This window comes from Sarcophilus harrisii, chromosome 2 (assembly GCF_902635505.1).
Source record: "Sarcophilus harrisii chromosome 2, mSarHar1.11, whole genome shotgun sequence".
Lineage (NCBI taxonomy): Eukaryota > Metazoa > Chordata > Mammalia > Dasyuromorphia > Dasyuridae > Sarcophilus > Sarcophilus harrisii.
In genome coordinates this window covers 523427017-523439873 of record NC_045427.1, presented here as the reverse complement: position 1 = coordinate 523439873, position 12857 = coordinate 523427017, and the positions used below count along the sequence as shown (strand labels likewise).

The 12857-nt window shown below is 39.3% G+C and overlaps 1 protein-coding gene across 4 annotated transcripts in view; it reads left to right on the top strand.

Annotated features, from left to right (window-relative positions):
* The window catches only part of TLN2 (talin 2), a 528144-nt gene that overhangs the window by 465274 nt on the left and 50013 nt on the right, over positions 1 to 12857 (top strand). For all 4 annotated transcript variants that reach the window (XM_003755615.4, XM_023497706.2, XM_031955439.1 and 1 more), the window contains 5 exons: positions 3459 to 3625; positions 4955 to 5138; positions 7108 to 7233; positions 10276 to 10392; positions 12245 to 12430. In XM_003755615.4, the coding sequence (XP_003755663.1) occupies positions 3459 to 3625; positions 4955 to 5138; positions 7108 to 7233; positions 10276 to 10392; positions 12245 to 12430 (780 nt within the window). The remainder of the gene's footprint in view (positions 1 to 3458; positions 3626 to 4954; positions 5139 to 7107; positions 7234 to 10275; positions 10393 to 12244; positions 12431 to 12857) is intronic.

Sequence of the window (12857 nt, the reverse complement as noted above, 5' to 3'; positions counted from 1 at the left end):
TCATGTTATTTTCCATTTTTGCCGTTTGCCAATTATGAACAGAAAATAAGAATAACAAATATACACTTTAATCATTTGGAAGCAGAATTGTCCATTGGGCTTGATATGAGTTTGTTGCATTTTGCTGTTGCTTTTATTACATTTTCTGTAGTCATTGTTTCCATTGATATTTTGGTTCTTCATTTTTATTTCTTACGTTATATCATTTCATATTTTTATTCCTATGTTTCTCTGAATCTCTCTCTCTCTCTCTTTTTTTTTTTGGGGGGGGGGGTTGTTTTTGCAAGGCAATTGGAGTTAAGTGACTTATTTAGGATCACACTCCTAGTTAAATGAGGCTGGATTTAAACTCACATCCTCCCAACTCTGGTGCTCTATCCACTGTGTCATCTAGCTACCCTCTCTGAATTCTTAATATCCTTCTTTGCTGACAGCTCAACAATATTACATTTCACTTGTGTAGCAAGTCCAATTTCAGACATTTACCTTCTGTGTGACCCTGGACAAGTCATTTAACCACTCTGTGCCCGTTTCTTCATCTATAAAATGATGATAATTATAGCACCTACTTGTCAGTGATGTTGGGGAGGATTCAATTTTAAAAAAATAATTATGAAGCATTTTTTTAAGCATTCAAATGCCATATAAATGCTAGTTATCATTAAGGTTATCATTGCTATTATTAATAGCAGTAATCATAATAACGATAGCTGATGTTTTTGTAATACCTTATATGTTTCAGGCACTGTGCTAAGTGCTTTACAATTAATATTTCATTTGATGCTCACAACAACCCTGCAAAGTTATTACCAACTACCAGTAATACTACCAATACTAGTGATATTAACACCAATTTATTCAGCCATTTCTTAATCTTTGGACACTGAATTTACTCCCAACTTTTTATATTAAACTAGTCTATTATACAGACTTTTGTACATATGATTCTTTTCTTTTTGTAAGCCCCAGCCAATCTGATATGTCCTTAAGTAACTGTTAAATATAAAACACTGCGCTAAGCACTAGTCATTCAAAAATTAAGCAAAATATATAATATCTGTTCTCAGTTTATATTCCACTAGATCAGAGGAAATCAACAGCTTTATGAATTTTCTTGAAAGGTCTCTAGGTGTTTTCTGAAATAGTTTTTCCTTTTAAAATTTCCTATTGCATTCTCAGTTGTTATTTGACATTTCTATGATCTTCTTAAACCATCCTCTCTGGCTGTGAATTATTCTTCTGTATTCCTTGTACCTTAACCTGGCATATGGGAGCCCTCTATAGACTTCTTGTTTATAACATCTCGTGCATAATGTCCATTTGCTTCAAATCTGGCTTGTCTTTTTTAATATAGCTACAAAGGTACTTGGGAACTGGGGAACTAGGGTCAGAAACATGAGAAAAGGTAACAATTCTCTACCTGGATGCAGCATCTCTTTCAAGGCTCTGTACACAGAGTACTTGATCAATGTTCTCATTGATGGATTGGTCATTGCTATGGTGACTAGTAAGCCATCATTCCCCAAGCGTGCAATGACCATTGTCAACTGCATGTATCAAGTTAAGTCCTTTCATGTATTTATTCTAGTAAACCTGAAGTTTTTAATGTTTGGGTTTTTTTATGTCTTTTTTTGTCATGGATTCTTTTAGCAGTGAAGCCTATAAACTCCTCTTGGGTGAATGTTTTTAAATACTTAAGATACATGGAATTAAAAATGAAACAGATTATAGTGAAATTCAGTTAACAACAATTTTTAAAAAACCTACTATTTCAATTTCACAGATCCTAGGTTAAAAATCCCTGAATTGTTGACTTTAAATGTATAATTAATATTATATTATTTGCCTTTTCCATAGGTGGAGGAGGGACTGGAGAGAGAATTTGGAACTCAAAATTTTAAAAAGTGAATGTTAAAAATACTGCAGTAGATAGTGACATTAGGGTTGGAGAACCATAGTGTTCTTACTGCTTCTCATTAATAATAGTTAGCATTTATATTATAATTTCATAAATGTTATCTCACTTGATCCTTCTAACTTGGTGAAATAGGCAGTATACATATTCTTATACTTCAGAAAACTGAAGCTTGAAGGTAAATAATTTACAAACTCAGAGGTGAGATTTGAGTCCAATTTTTCAGACTTTAAACCAGTTCTCTTTCCAGGATACTTTCCTGTCTTTTCTTAAGACCTTTATACTTTTCATTGTCATTTGTTTTTTAATTGGAAGTTGCTTATCATTATAAAAGGGTTATGTTGTACACAAGTTAAATATGTGGTGGAATGTTATCTGCTCGTTTTGATAAGCATTATGTTTTCATTGTGTCTCCTATAATAATCTATGATTAAAAAGACACATTAATTCCTTTGTTGTCTGGGATTGTCTGGGAAAGGGAGTAAAATGAAGATTTTTTTTAAAGAGATTCTTCATGACCAACCACATTTCCAGAGTGCTTATGAACAGGCTGCCCATTTTCTGATAGAGAAGTGATGAGTTCAAGTGTAGATTGAGCCCTTTGGAAGGTGTTTTGGACATAGCCACAGCAGGAATTTGCTTTTTACTGTACAAGGGTTTGTTTTTTCCATTCTCAATTGGTCAAGGAGGAGTTTTTGGATAAGGAGAATTAGGGAGAGAGAGGATTTGGACCTAAAAAAAATTTTTTAAGAGAGAATCTGTTTGAGAAATAGCTAAAGAAAAGATGACTACCATGTTACTGAGTACCAGCATAGATTGCTTAAAAAGCGAGGTACTATGGAAATAAATGTTGCTGATTCCTGTTTTGTCTACCCTGCATATGGTAGATAATTGGAATTCTTATTTATTAAATCAGAAGATCTTTTTCCTTTTGTTTGGCTATTAGGAAAGGGGAGTGCTTAGAATATTGATCATTCCCATGGGGTGGGGAGGGCTGGTCCTTTACACCCAAAGCAGATGCAGGGTGCTCCTTGACCAGAGTTCATTTCTGATCAAGAGGCATCCTAAGACACAAAATACAGTGCCAGCCTGTAGGAAACCTCCTTGCACTGGCTAAGGCACAGAGGTGTATGAAAGAAGTCAGAAAAAAGTTAATCCCCCCCCCCCCCCCCCCCAGTATGAAATGACCAGATTATTAGATTAGATTATCCCAGCTGTGAATATTTCTTCTTGACACATTTTTAATGTGATTTAGGATCATAAATCCATAGACTGATCATCAAACAGAGCTGTAGAACTGGAAGGGACTTAGAAGGCTATCTGGAGGCCAATCCCCTTGTTTTAAAGATTTAAAAAAACTTAGGCCCAGGAAATACAAATGATTAGCCCATGGGCTGTGAGTACCCGAAGTGGGACGTGAGTGGCTGTTGAGTCATAGCCCGTTGCATGGTTTCATGGCCAGGAAGAGACCTTGGAGACAACGACAAGCCTCGATGTCGCCCTGGAAGGTCTTTGGGTAATTTCCTCTGTCTCTGGTTTCCAGGTTTCTTTGGTTCTGTCTGCGCTCCAAGCAGGGAACAAAGGGACACAGGCTTGCATCACTGCCGCCAGCGCTGTGTCGGGCATCATCGCAGATCTGGACACGACCATCATGTTCGCGACAGCCGGAACCCTCAATGCCGAGAACAATGAAACCTTTGCAGACCACAGGTCAGCGCTCGGTTAGAGGGGAGGGGGGGGCTGCTTCAGAGACGGACAGAAGGTGACCATCTCAGAGTGGCCAGGGGCGAAGGTCAAGATGGAGTTTTAGCTGCGTTAGGGACATTCCCAGGTTCACTCCAGAGAAGCAGGAGCAGAAGGCAAAAAGCTTTATGGCAATCCTGAAAAGGACTGGAAAAGCAAGCAGCTAAGAGAAATGGAACAAGCCAAATAGTCAAAATAAATCCTATTGACTAGAGTTAAAAGTAGAATCATTTCTTGAGCCTTTCATTTCACAACCCAAATAAAGCCTGCTCCAGTGAAGGATGACATTCTCACTCAGGAAAACAGGAAATCACTCTTGTAACCCATTCTCTTATTAACCACATGGCAGTTGTACGTAGAGAAATGCACTGGCCAAAAAGCTGGGATTTTAGCTCATTGGGTAAGTGATGCTCACGACCTGACCTCTTTTCCTTGCCTGGGTCAGGAGCTTGGACCTTGACCAGCAGCTGAGGAATATGCATTCCTGTGCCACCTCCCAAATTAGAACTGTCAGAATTCCGTGCGTGCTGCTGGAGGCCCCATCCCGGCCCCACAGCTGCTCCGTACTCCCTCTGGCTCTGACCCTGCATCCTGGGGCAGGGAAAGAGAAAGGGATTCCAGCTGTTTCTTCCTCCCAAGCTCACCTCCTGCCAGTGCCATCTCAACATAGAATATAGTGGAGAACTTCTTCTAGCCCCATTTGTCTGATTTCATACAGTGAGCTAAGTGTTTTCTGCTGGATTTCTTAGCTCATGAGAAAGAAAGCCTCACTCGTGCACACACACAAAATGTAGGGCTATAAAGAGACAACCAAGAGCAGCTAGGTGATGCAGGGGATAGAACATCAAGCCCTGAAATCAGGAAAACCTGCGTTTTCATATGGCCTCATATTTAGCTTTATGACCCTGGGCTAGTCACTTAACAAAGAGAGAGAGTCAGAGAGATCTAAAATCCAAGATTTTCACATTTTGCTCCTTGACATTTGGCAGCTTTGCCATTCTTTCCAGAGGAAGACTCTCACATCTCTTTCTCTCCCTTCCCCCCTCCCTCCTTCCCTTCTTCTCTTTCTCTTTCCTTCCCTTCCTCTCTCTTTCTCCCCTCCCTCAATAAGGAAATCCTTTTATTCAGAGACCTTCTTTGACAACAACTTTCTTCAAGTATTCCTTCTTTAAGTCTTGATTCTGTGGGTACCATGGTTTGGCTGATGGGCATCTCAACTTTTTACCATACAGCCTTACATAATCAACAAGTTGTCCATTGCCCCTTTATTCTCTAATGCCTTATTTTCGTTCCCAGGGAGAACATTCTAAAGACAGCAAAGGCCTTGGTGGAAGATACAAAACTACTGGTGTCGGGGGCTGCTTCTACTCAAGATAAACTGGCCCAAGCCGCTCAGTCATCAGCAGCCACCATCACCCAACTAGCTGAAGTGGTGAAGCTGGGAGCAGCCAGCCTAGGTTCTGATGACCCTGAGACCCAGGTATGAGAATGACTAGGGGTATCTAAATATAAAAACTTAACCTCTCTGACCTTTAGTTGCATCAGCTGTAAAATAATAGATGTCCTTCCAGTTCTTCATTTGTAATCTTATTCTTGTGTTTGTGGTCAGGGTCTTTGTAGTTAGACAAAATAACTGACTCCAGTCAGATTTCTCAAAGAAAAACAAGGCATAAACATATGATTTCATGCATATTTGACTTTGGGAGATGGAAATTAACTCGGTGGCAGGTTCTGTTCCAGCTAGAATTATCACTTATATTCTCTTAAATACAAGCAGGTTTAGTGAGCAGCTAACCATTTAAAAGCTTCCCCCAAAAAGTTACTACTCATTCCTGTTTATTTGGCTCATTCTAGCCCATCAGGTGGTGAACTCTTCAGACTTAGCTTCTTACAACTTCTACACAAGTCCATCCCTTCAGTTCGGATGGCTCCTAGCAGACAAAAACTTTTTACTCGTATGAGAAAGCAAATGGTGCTGTGTGCATTGTTAATAAGTGATTGAAGTGAGTTAATAAAACACTAGCAACTTTTCCCCCAATGGCCGTGCCCCTTTCTTCCTCTGACATCCTCTACTGGAGCATAACTCAGAAGGGAAACATTCCTTAGATTGCAGATTTTTTCCCCGCTGGATTTCTTTTTGATAATATCAGAATCCAAACTGGCTGCCCTGTGGAATTTTAAGTATTTGCACAATTCCTTCCTGTGGTGTTGCTTTTACCCCGTGGAGGACCGAAAGACTATAACTTGATAACTAGAAGTAGAGCCACACGTTGGCCACAGTGTTCTGGTGTGTTTAAACTTTGGAAAGTAAAGGGCCAGACTATCTTAAAAGGTGAAATGTGAGAATTGAGCTTAAGGTAGATGATGACAGTTTGCAAATGCTGCTCAAAGTACTTTGGTGTCTTTCTGTGGATTCTCAAGCTTTTGAAAACATCCAGGAGGTATTGTCCTGATTTCTCCCCAGAGCTCATCGCCAGCTAGTTGGGAAGGATTCGTTAGTTAAGGAAAAGTAGGAAAGTGCCTTTTGCCCACTTCTTTGTATGTCTCCAGCCACACAGGGAGACCACCACCCAGTGCTCCATGACAATAGGAGCTGGCACATGGGCAGCAGAGGCAAAACGTCTACCACCATCTTTTCTCCACTCCCAGAAACTTGGTACTCCTTTTATGAAAGAAAGATAGAAAACTGGGTAAAGTGAGAGAAGAAATGCTGCAAAAATATGGCTTGTTATATCCAGTAGTCACAGTTACCATGGAGTAAAACAGATTAAGATAATGCATTTTGTGAAAGGGCAGGCTAGTGTATATATTGAATTATTTGGTCTCATGAGGTAAAGGTAGTGTTGAGTCAGAGTGACTGCTTATCTGTCTCAATCCCTTTGTAGGAAATGAGACCAGATCAACAAAGTCACTGGCTAAAAACATATTTAGCTGGGCTGTTTTTATTAAAAAGCAGCAGAGTGTGGGTCTTAGAGTTGAGAAAGTCTGGTTTAAAGTCCCACTTTTGATACCTGCTGCCTGAGTGCTGGTGGGCAATGCACTTTTACCTCCCGGTATTCCAGTCATTTCTCTGAAATCTAGAAGTGAGAGATTAATTTCCATTTTGAAAGTTCTTCAGATCATTAAAATCACAGGTCCCAACAAAACATTTTTATTTTACAAAGATAATCCTTCTCTCTGCCCAATTCCTCATGACATCTTCCGTATGCTAGTGTTTTATGCATAATCAAGTAAAACTAATTCCTATATTGACTGTGTCCAGAAATGTCTCATTCTGTATCTGTAGACCATCACTTCTCCGTCAGGAGGTCAGAAGCATTCTTTATTATTGGACCTCTGGAGTCATGCATGGTCATTAAGAAAGCTTAATTCTTTGTATTTGAGAGATGAAGATAGATAAGGTTGTGAGGTGATTTCCTCCTTCTCTTTTTGTGGCTCCTTTCTTTTAGGTGGTGCTGATCAATGCCATAAAAGATGTGGCCAAGGCCCTTTCTGATCTTATCGGTGCTACGAAAGGAGCTGCCAGCAAGCCAGCTGATGATCCATCCATGTACCAACTCAAGGGTGCAGCCAAGGTGAGAGGAGGGCCTTTCTTTTTTCCCCAACCTGTCTTTCAAATGGCAGTTCACTCAAGCGTTTATTCATATTAAAGGTCTTTTTTTTTTTTCCCTCCACGACCTGGTTATTTGTAGCATGCTATTATTACCTGGTTAAACCCTTCCAGTTTTGTTCTCTATGAGTTTGAAATCATCTTTAGCAACATGGTCTTTCTGGTGACAAAAATAACCCGTTAAAGTGATTTATTCAGCACTTTGTGTGATCTCTGTCAATGTAGCAGCCTGTCTTATATCAAGTTTAACACAGCAGTAGTTCTGTCACAAGCATCGCTTTGCTATTCAAGAGATGCCAGTACCATCTTCTCTGCCCTTCAAAGTGAACAGTGAGGATGTCAAGTCACTGAATTTGCAGTTTTAAGGTTTAGAATCCTTGGTTTGATGCCAGGTGAAAATGAGAGCATAAAATAGTGTCATAATTTTCATCAGGAGGTTGCATAGAAACTTTTTTCTCAGCTAACACATTTTTTTCCTCTTCCTCCCAGATCCTCTACCCTCTCCTCTCAACAAAATTTTTAAAAAGCAAAAACTATTGTAACAAAGTTAAACATAACCAAGCAAAACTAAGTTCCATATAGATCATATCCAAAAATATCTCATTCTGTATCTTTAGATTATCACTTCTCTATTAGGACATAGGAAGCATTCTTTATTATTCAACCTCTGGAGTCATGAATGATCATTAAGAGTTCTTAAGTTTTTGAGAGATCCATTTTTACAATATTGTTATAGTATAAATTATTTTCCAGTTCTTTTCTCTTTACTGTCCAACAATTCATACGAGTCTGCTTAAGTCCTTCACTCGGGTCCAGTTATGACCCACCAGTTGTCCCCTTTGCCATTTCTTATAGCACAATAGTATTCCATTACAATTACCTCCCATAATTTGTCCCTTAATTTTCAGTTGTTTGCTACCTCAAAAGAGAGGTGCATATATGAGATTTTTATTTTTTTTTTTATTTCTTTAAAGTTTATACCCTCATAGTGATAGTGCTAGATCAAATGGCATGTAAAATTTACTAACCTTGAGGGCATAGTTTTAAATTGCTTTCCAGGGTGACAGTATGAATTCAGAGCTACATTAACATTGTCACTCTAACACTTGCCATTTTCCTTTTTTATCAACTTGCTACATGAAAACTAAGAGCCCAAAAAAGACCAAAACATTGGCTTTCACTTATCCTCAACTCAGATGCCTTTTATCATATACAAAAAAGTAGTGATATTTTCATTATCCAGTTAATGACCTCTTGCTTGGTCACTGTTAGAGATTCATCAATAGTTATAACTGAAGCATACCATATTTGAAAAGAGCAAAACTGAAAACTGAAGGAAGAAAATCAGAAAGGAAGCACGTTTGGTCACCCATTGTCCCAGAAAGATTGATAGCCACTTAGTTTCTTTGAATGATTCCAGGGCTTTGAGTAGTATTGGCTTAAGTCAGGCTTAGCTGACTTAGGTCAGCAGGTTAGCTGACTCTTATGCATGGGCTGTATGCCTTTATTAAGCCAAACTGATACACCTGTATCTGGTCCATCTTTCACTTTGTGACTTCTCAATGTGAAATTTCCCAGAATTATTATAAGGCATTACCTGATGCCTGCTTTGGCCTCCATGACTTTTTTTATTTTCCATGCTCTCCCTCCTGACTTCCATGTGCCCAGGTCAAATTACCACCTCCTACAAGAGCCCTTTCATGGCCTTTCCAGTTCTTATTACCTCGCTTCCTATTTCATTTTACAGTGTATTTATTTTGCATATATTCTGCTTATCTTTGAACATGTTGTATCCCTTTACTAGAATTCAGTCTCCTTGAAGGTAGGCACTGCCTTTTATATTTATATCCCCAGCACCTTGCATAGTGTCTGCCACATAACATGTATAATTAATATTTGTTGATTGACTGAATTAGGCAACAGGAGGAAAAAAAAAATCACTTTTCTCATAGTAAGATGGAAAGATGATGAATACATGAATGAATAAGATTCACATCTCCATTTTTTGTAATGTAAAAGCAATGAGTCTGGGATGTTCTATTGCTTTTGTTTTGCTTGCAGTGTTCCCTAAGGCTCTGGACCATTTTTTTCCTCTGGTCATTGTCTGATTCAGTGATCTTATCACCTTCTCCCTCTCAGCTAAGAAATCACTCAACATCTATTCAGATAACTCTTGTTCCAGACCTACATCATCAACTACCTTTTAAACTATTGAACTAGATGTTCCAAAGGCATTTCAAACTTAATATGTTCAAAGCAGAATCTGTCATCTTTCCTACCCAAACCCACCCTTCTTCTGAACTTTCCTGTCATAGCTGAGGGTGCTTTCCATTCACTCATCTTCAGAAACTCAGTGGCTTCCTCAATTCCAAATTCCTCACCCTGAATATCCAGTAAATTGACAGATCTTTCCCATTTTCCTTTCCCTCTCTATTCATGCAAATACTACCCTAATTAAGTCCTTAGGGAGCTTTCACTTGGTTCATTGTCATTTGAATGAACTCTCTGCCTCATACCTCCTCTTTTGATTCCATTCTCTCATTAGAATGTAAGCTCCTTGGGGCAGCTAAGTGACACTGTGGGTAGAACACCGGCCTGGAATTAGAAGGACCTGAGTTCAAAAGCTCATTAGCTATGTAACCCTGGGCAGTAACTTAAGTGCCTAAGGAAAAAAAAAGAATGTAAGCTCTTTGAGGGCAGGAACAATTTCAACATTTTTCTTTGAATACTTAGTGCTTACTACAATGCAAGACACAAAGTGGGCACTTTAAAAAATCTTTATTAATGGATTGATATTTGTTCCAATTTGAAGATTGTTAAATGAAAGCAAGACCTTAATTGAAGTTTTATTGTTGTTGTTGGGGTTTTGTTTTTGTTTGGATGTTTGTTTGTTTTTTGCCAGTTTTCAATATTTCAAATAATTTGTGATGTAGTCAAATCTGTGATTTAGGGTAAAGTCTTCAACCCACATACTATTTCTTCTCTCTTTTTCTTAATCCCTTTCTAGGTGATGGTAACAAATGTCACATCTCTCCTAAAGACAGTGAAAGCTGTGGAGGATGAAGCCACCAGAGGCACGAGAGCTCTGGAAGCTACTATTGAGTACATAAAACAAGAGCTCACGGTAAAGAACCATATAATTGCCCCCTACAAACTTTATCCTTAAAACTCATTTCCTTCTATTTGTAGATAATGCTATCATACAGTGCACCTAACTTAATCTGTTCCATGTCTTTCAAATGTGAAATATGCTCAGATGTTACACTGCAGAAAAGAGGATTTTAGTTCATTAATATCTGTACTTTTACTGCTCTTCCTCCTCCTCTTTTTCCTCATTATGTCCTGTCATTCATTATCCTAATTCTCCTAAGGAATTGATTGAAAATGGACAACAATCTATTGGAACCTTTTTTTTTTTAAAGGAATTTTGGTCATAAATTCAAGTGTAGTTATGTGACTCTCCTCTTCCTTCTTCTATGAGTTGGTCATTCACCTATGATAAAATCAACTCGCACCTATTAGTAGAATGGAGAAATCCCATTAGGGTTTGCCTGAGAGGCACTAACTTCCACCCTGTTGACTTATTGTTTAGATCTTAGTTGATTTAGCATTAGTTTGTACTTGAAGGATTAAAATCAAAATACAATATTTATTCCAACCAGACAGTGTTTCAGAACTACTCATTCCAATCATGCCAGAGCTTTGGAGCTTTTGTGCTTGCCCAAAGTTTCCCAGAGAGTCAAAAAAAGGAGGGCTCTGTGCATATACAAATTGTCTCCTAAATATCTCTACCCCTCACTTACAATCCTCTGCTATTTTCCTGGACCCATCTTCCTCCCCCTCCCCCCATGCTTCTTGAGTTAGATCTTCTGATAGGCAGCTCTCTCTCCCTCTGCCTGCCTAAGGGAAACCCTCTAGAAAGCTGCTTCCTTGAAGTTCCTAGGAGACGCTCATACTAATCTGGAATTAGAGCAACCAAGTGGTCCAGTGGATACACTGGCAGGCCTGGAGTCAGAAGGACCTGAATTCAAATCCCCCCTCAGATGCTAACTATATGACCCTGCCCAAGTTAATTAACCCTCTTTGCCTCAATTTCCTAACTTGTAAAATGAGCTGTAAAAAGAAATAGCAAACCACTCCAGTATCTTTGCCAAGAAAATCCCAAATCTAGTACTTACTGTCTGGATGCTGGTCCTTTTCTTCAGTAACTAATGCCCAGTACAGAGGGAACGGCATTTATAATCAACCCCAGGGAGAAAAAAGACATAGAAATACAACCCCGAAACAGCCGGCCACCCACCCAGTATTCTTTGATTTGATTGATTGGTGCAGCTTTAAAGTAGGATATACATTTACCATGGTTAATTTATTTCAGCATCTCTAAAGATGTATGTGTTGCTAAATAATTCACAGTGTCACCATAGCTCACTCGACTTGAGCTCCTCTGCACAATTATGCAGTTATATTTGTAAGAGAGGCTAAGAATAGAGCGAGCTCAATGCCTCATTTCCCCCAACCCCACACCCCTTTAAAGAGAGATACATGAGTCCTCTGAGATGCATCCAGGTCAGCTCTGCCCTTCAATCCACAAACAAATCAAGGGACTGCTCGGTCTTTAGAGCTGCTGGGACATCAGTATGGAAGAAGGAAAAGGATGAGGGGCTAAAACAGTTACTTTCCCAGGACAGTTTAAATTAAAAATATTGGGTGTCAGTTCCTGCAACTGAATGGGTTAATATTTTACGCATGCCTTCCACAGCCTGTTCCTTGTGTAGGTGTTAGAGGCTTATCAGGGCTAGAGTCTTGACAAGCAAGAATGATATTACTGTACTCAAATTAAATTTCTAATTTCCTGCCATTTCAAGGTTGTTTCCAATTGCTGCATCTGTTTTGAGGCACCGGGCGGTGGCCTGGCAAAGAGAGAAATAAGTTGTGGTTTGTTTTTTTTTTTCCCCCTTTCTTCTCTTACCTTCCAGGTATTTCAGTCAAAGGAAGTGCCAGAAAAGACATCATCACCTGAAGAATCGATAAGGATGACGAAAGGCATCACTATGGCAACCGCCAAAGCCGTGGCCGCTGGGAACTCGTGCAGACAAGAGGATGTGATTGCTACTGCAAATCTGAGCCGAAAAGCGGTGTCTGACATGTTAGCAGCTTGTAAGGTAAAGATTTACTTCCTCTTGCTTCTAACTTGGCAGGGATTTTTATCAATAGGCGATTTTCACTTTTGACTGAGCTATTTAGTTTAGCTTTCAGGGTGTAGAGTTTGGAGGGAGGTGGCAGAAGGTCTTAAACCTTTAGCTTCAGGTGTCCGGCACGTGGACATTCTACTGGTGACTTTGAGGTAGTTTCGTACTTGAGAGTGGCTGTGTTGCTAACCTGCTGACTTAATTCTTCTACTTTCCTTATTTTCTGTTCTTTCCTAAGAAGGAAACTTCTTATAAAAGAGCCAGGCTGAAGAAACCCAGGGAATTGTAGTAAACAGGTTTTAACTGCTTTCCAAACCAGGTTTCCCAATTTAAAAATTATTTGGTAACTATCCTTCCTACAGAGGTAGAGAAGCCCTTAGCTATAGTACAGATCTCATGA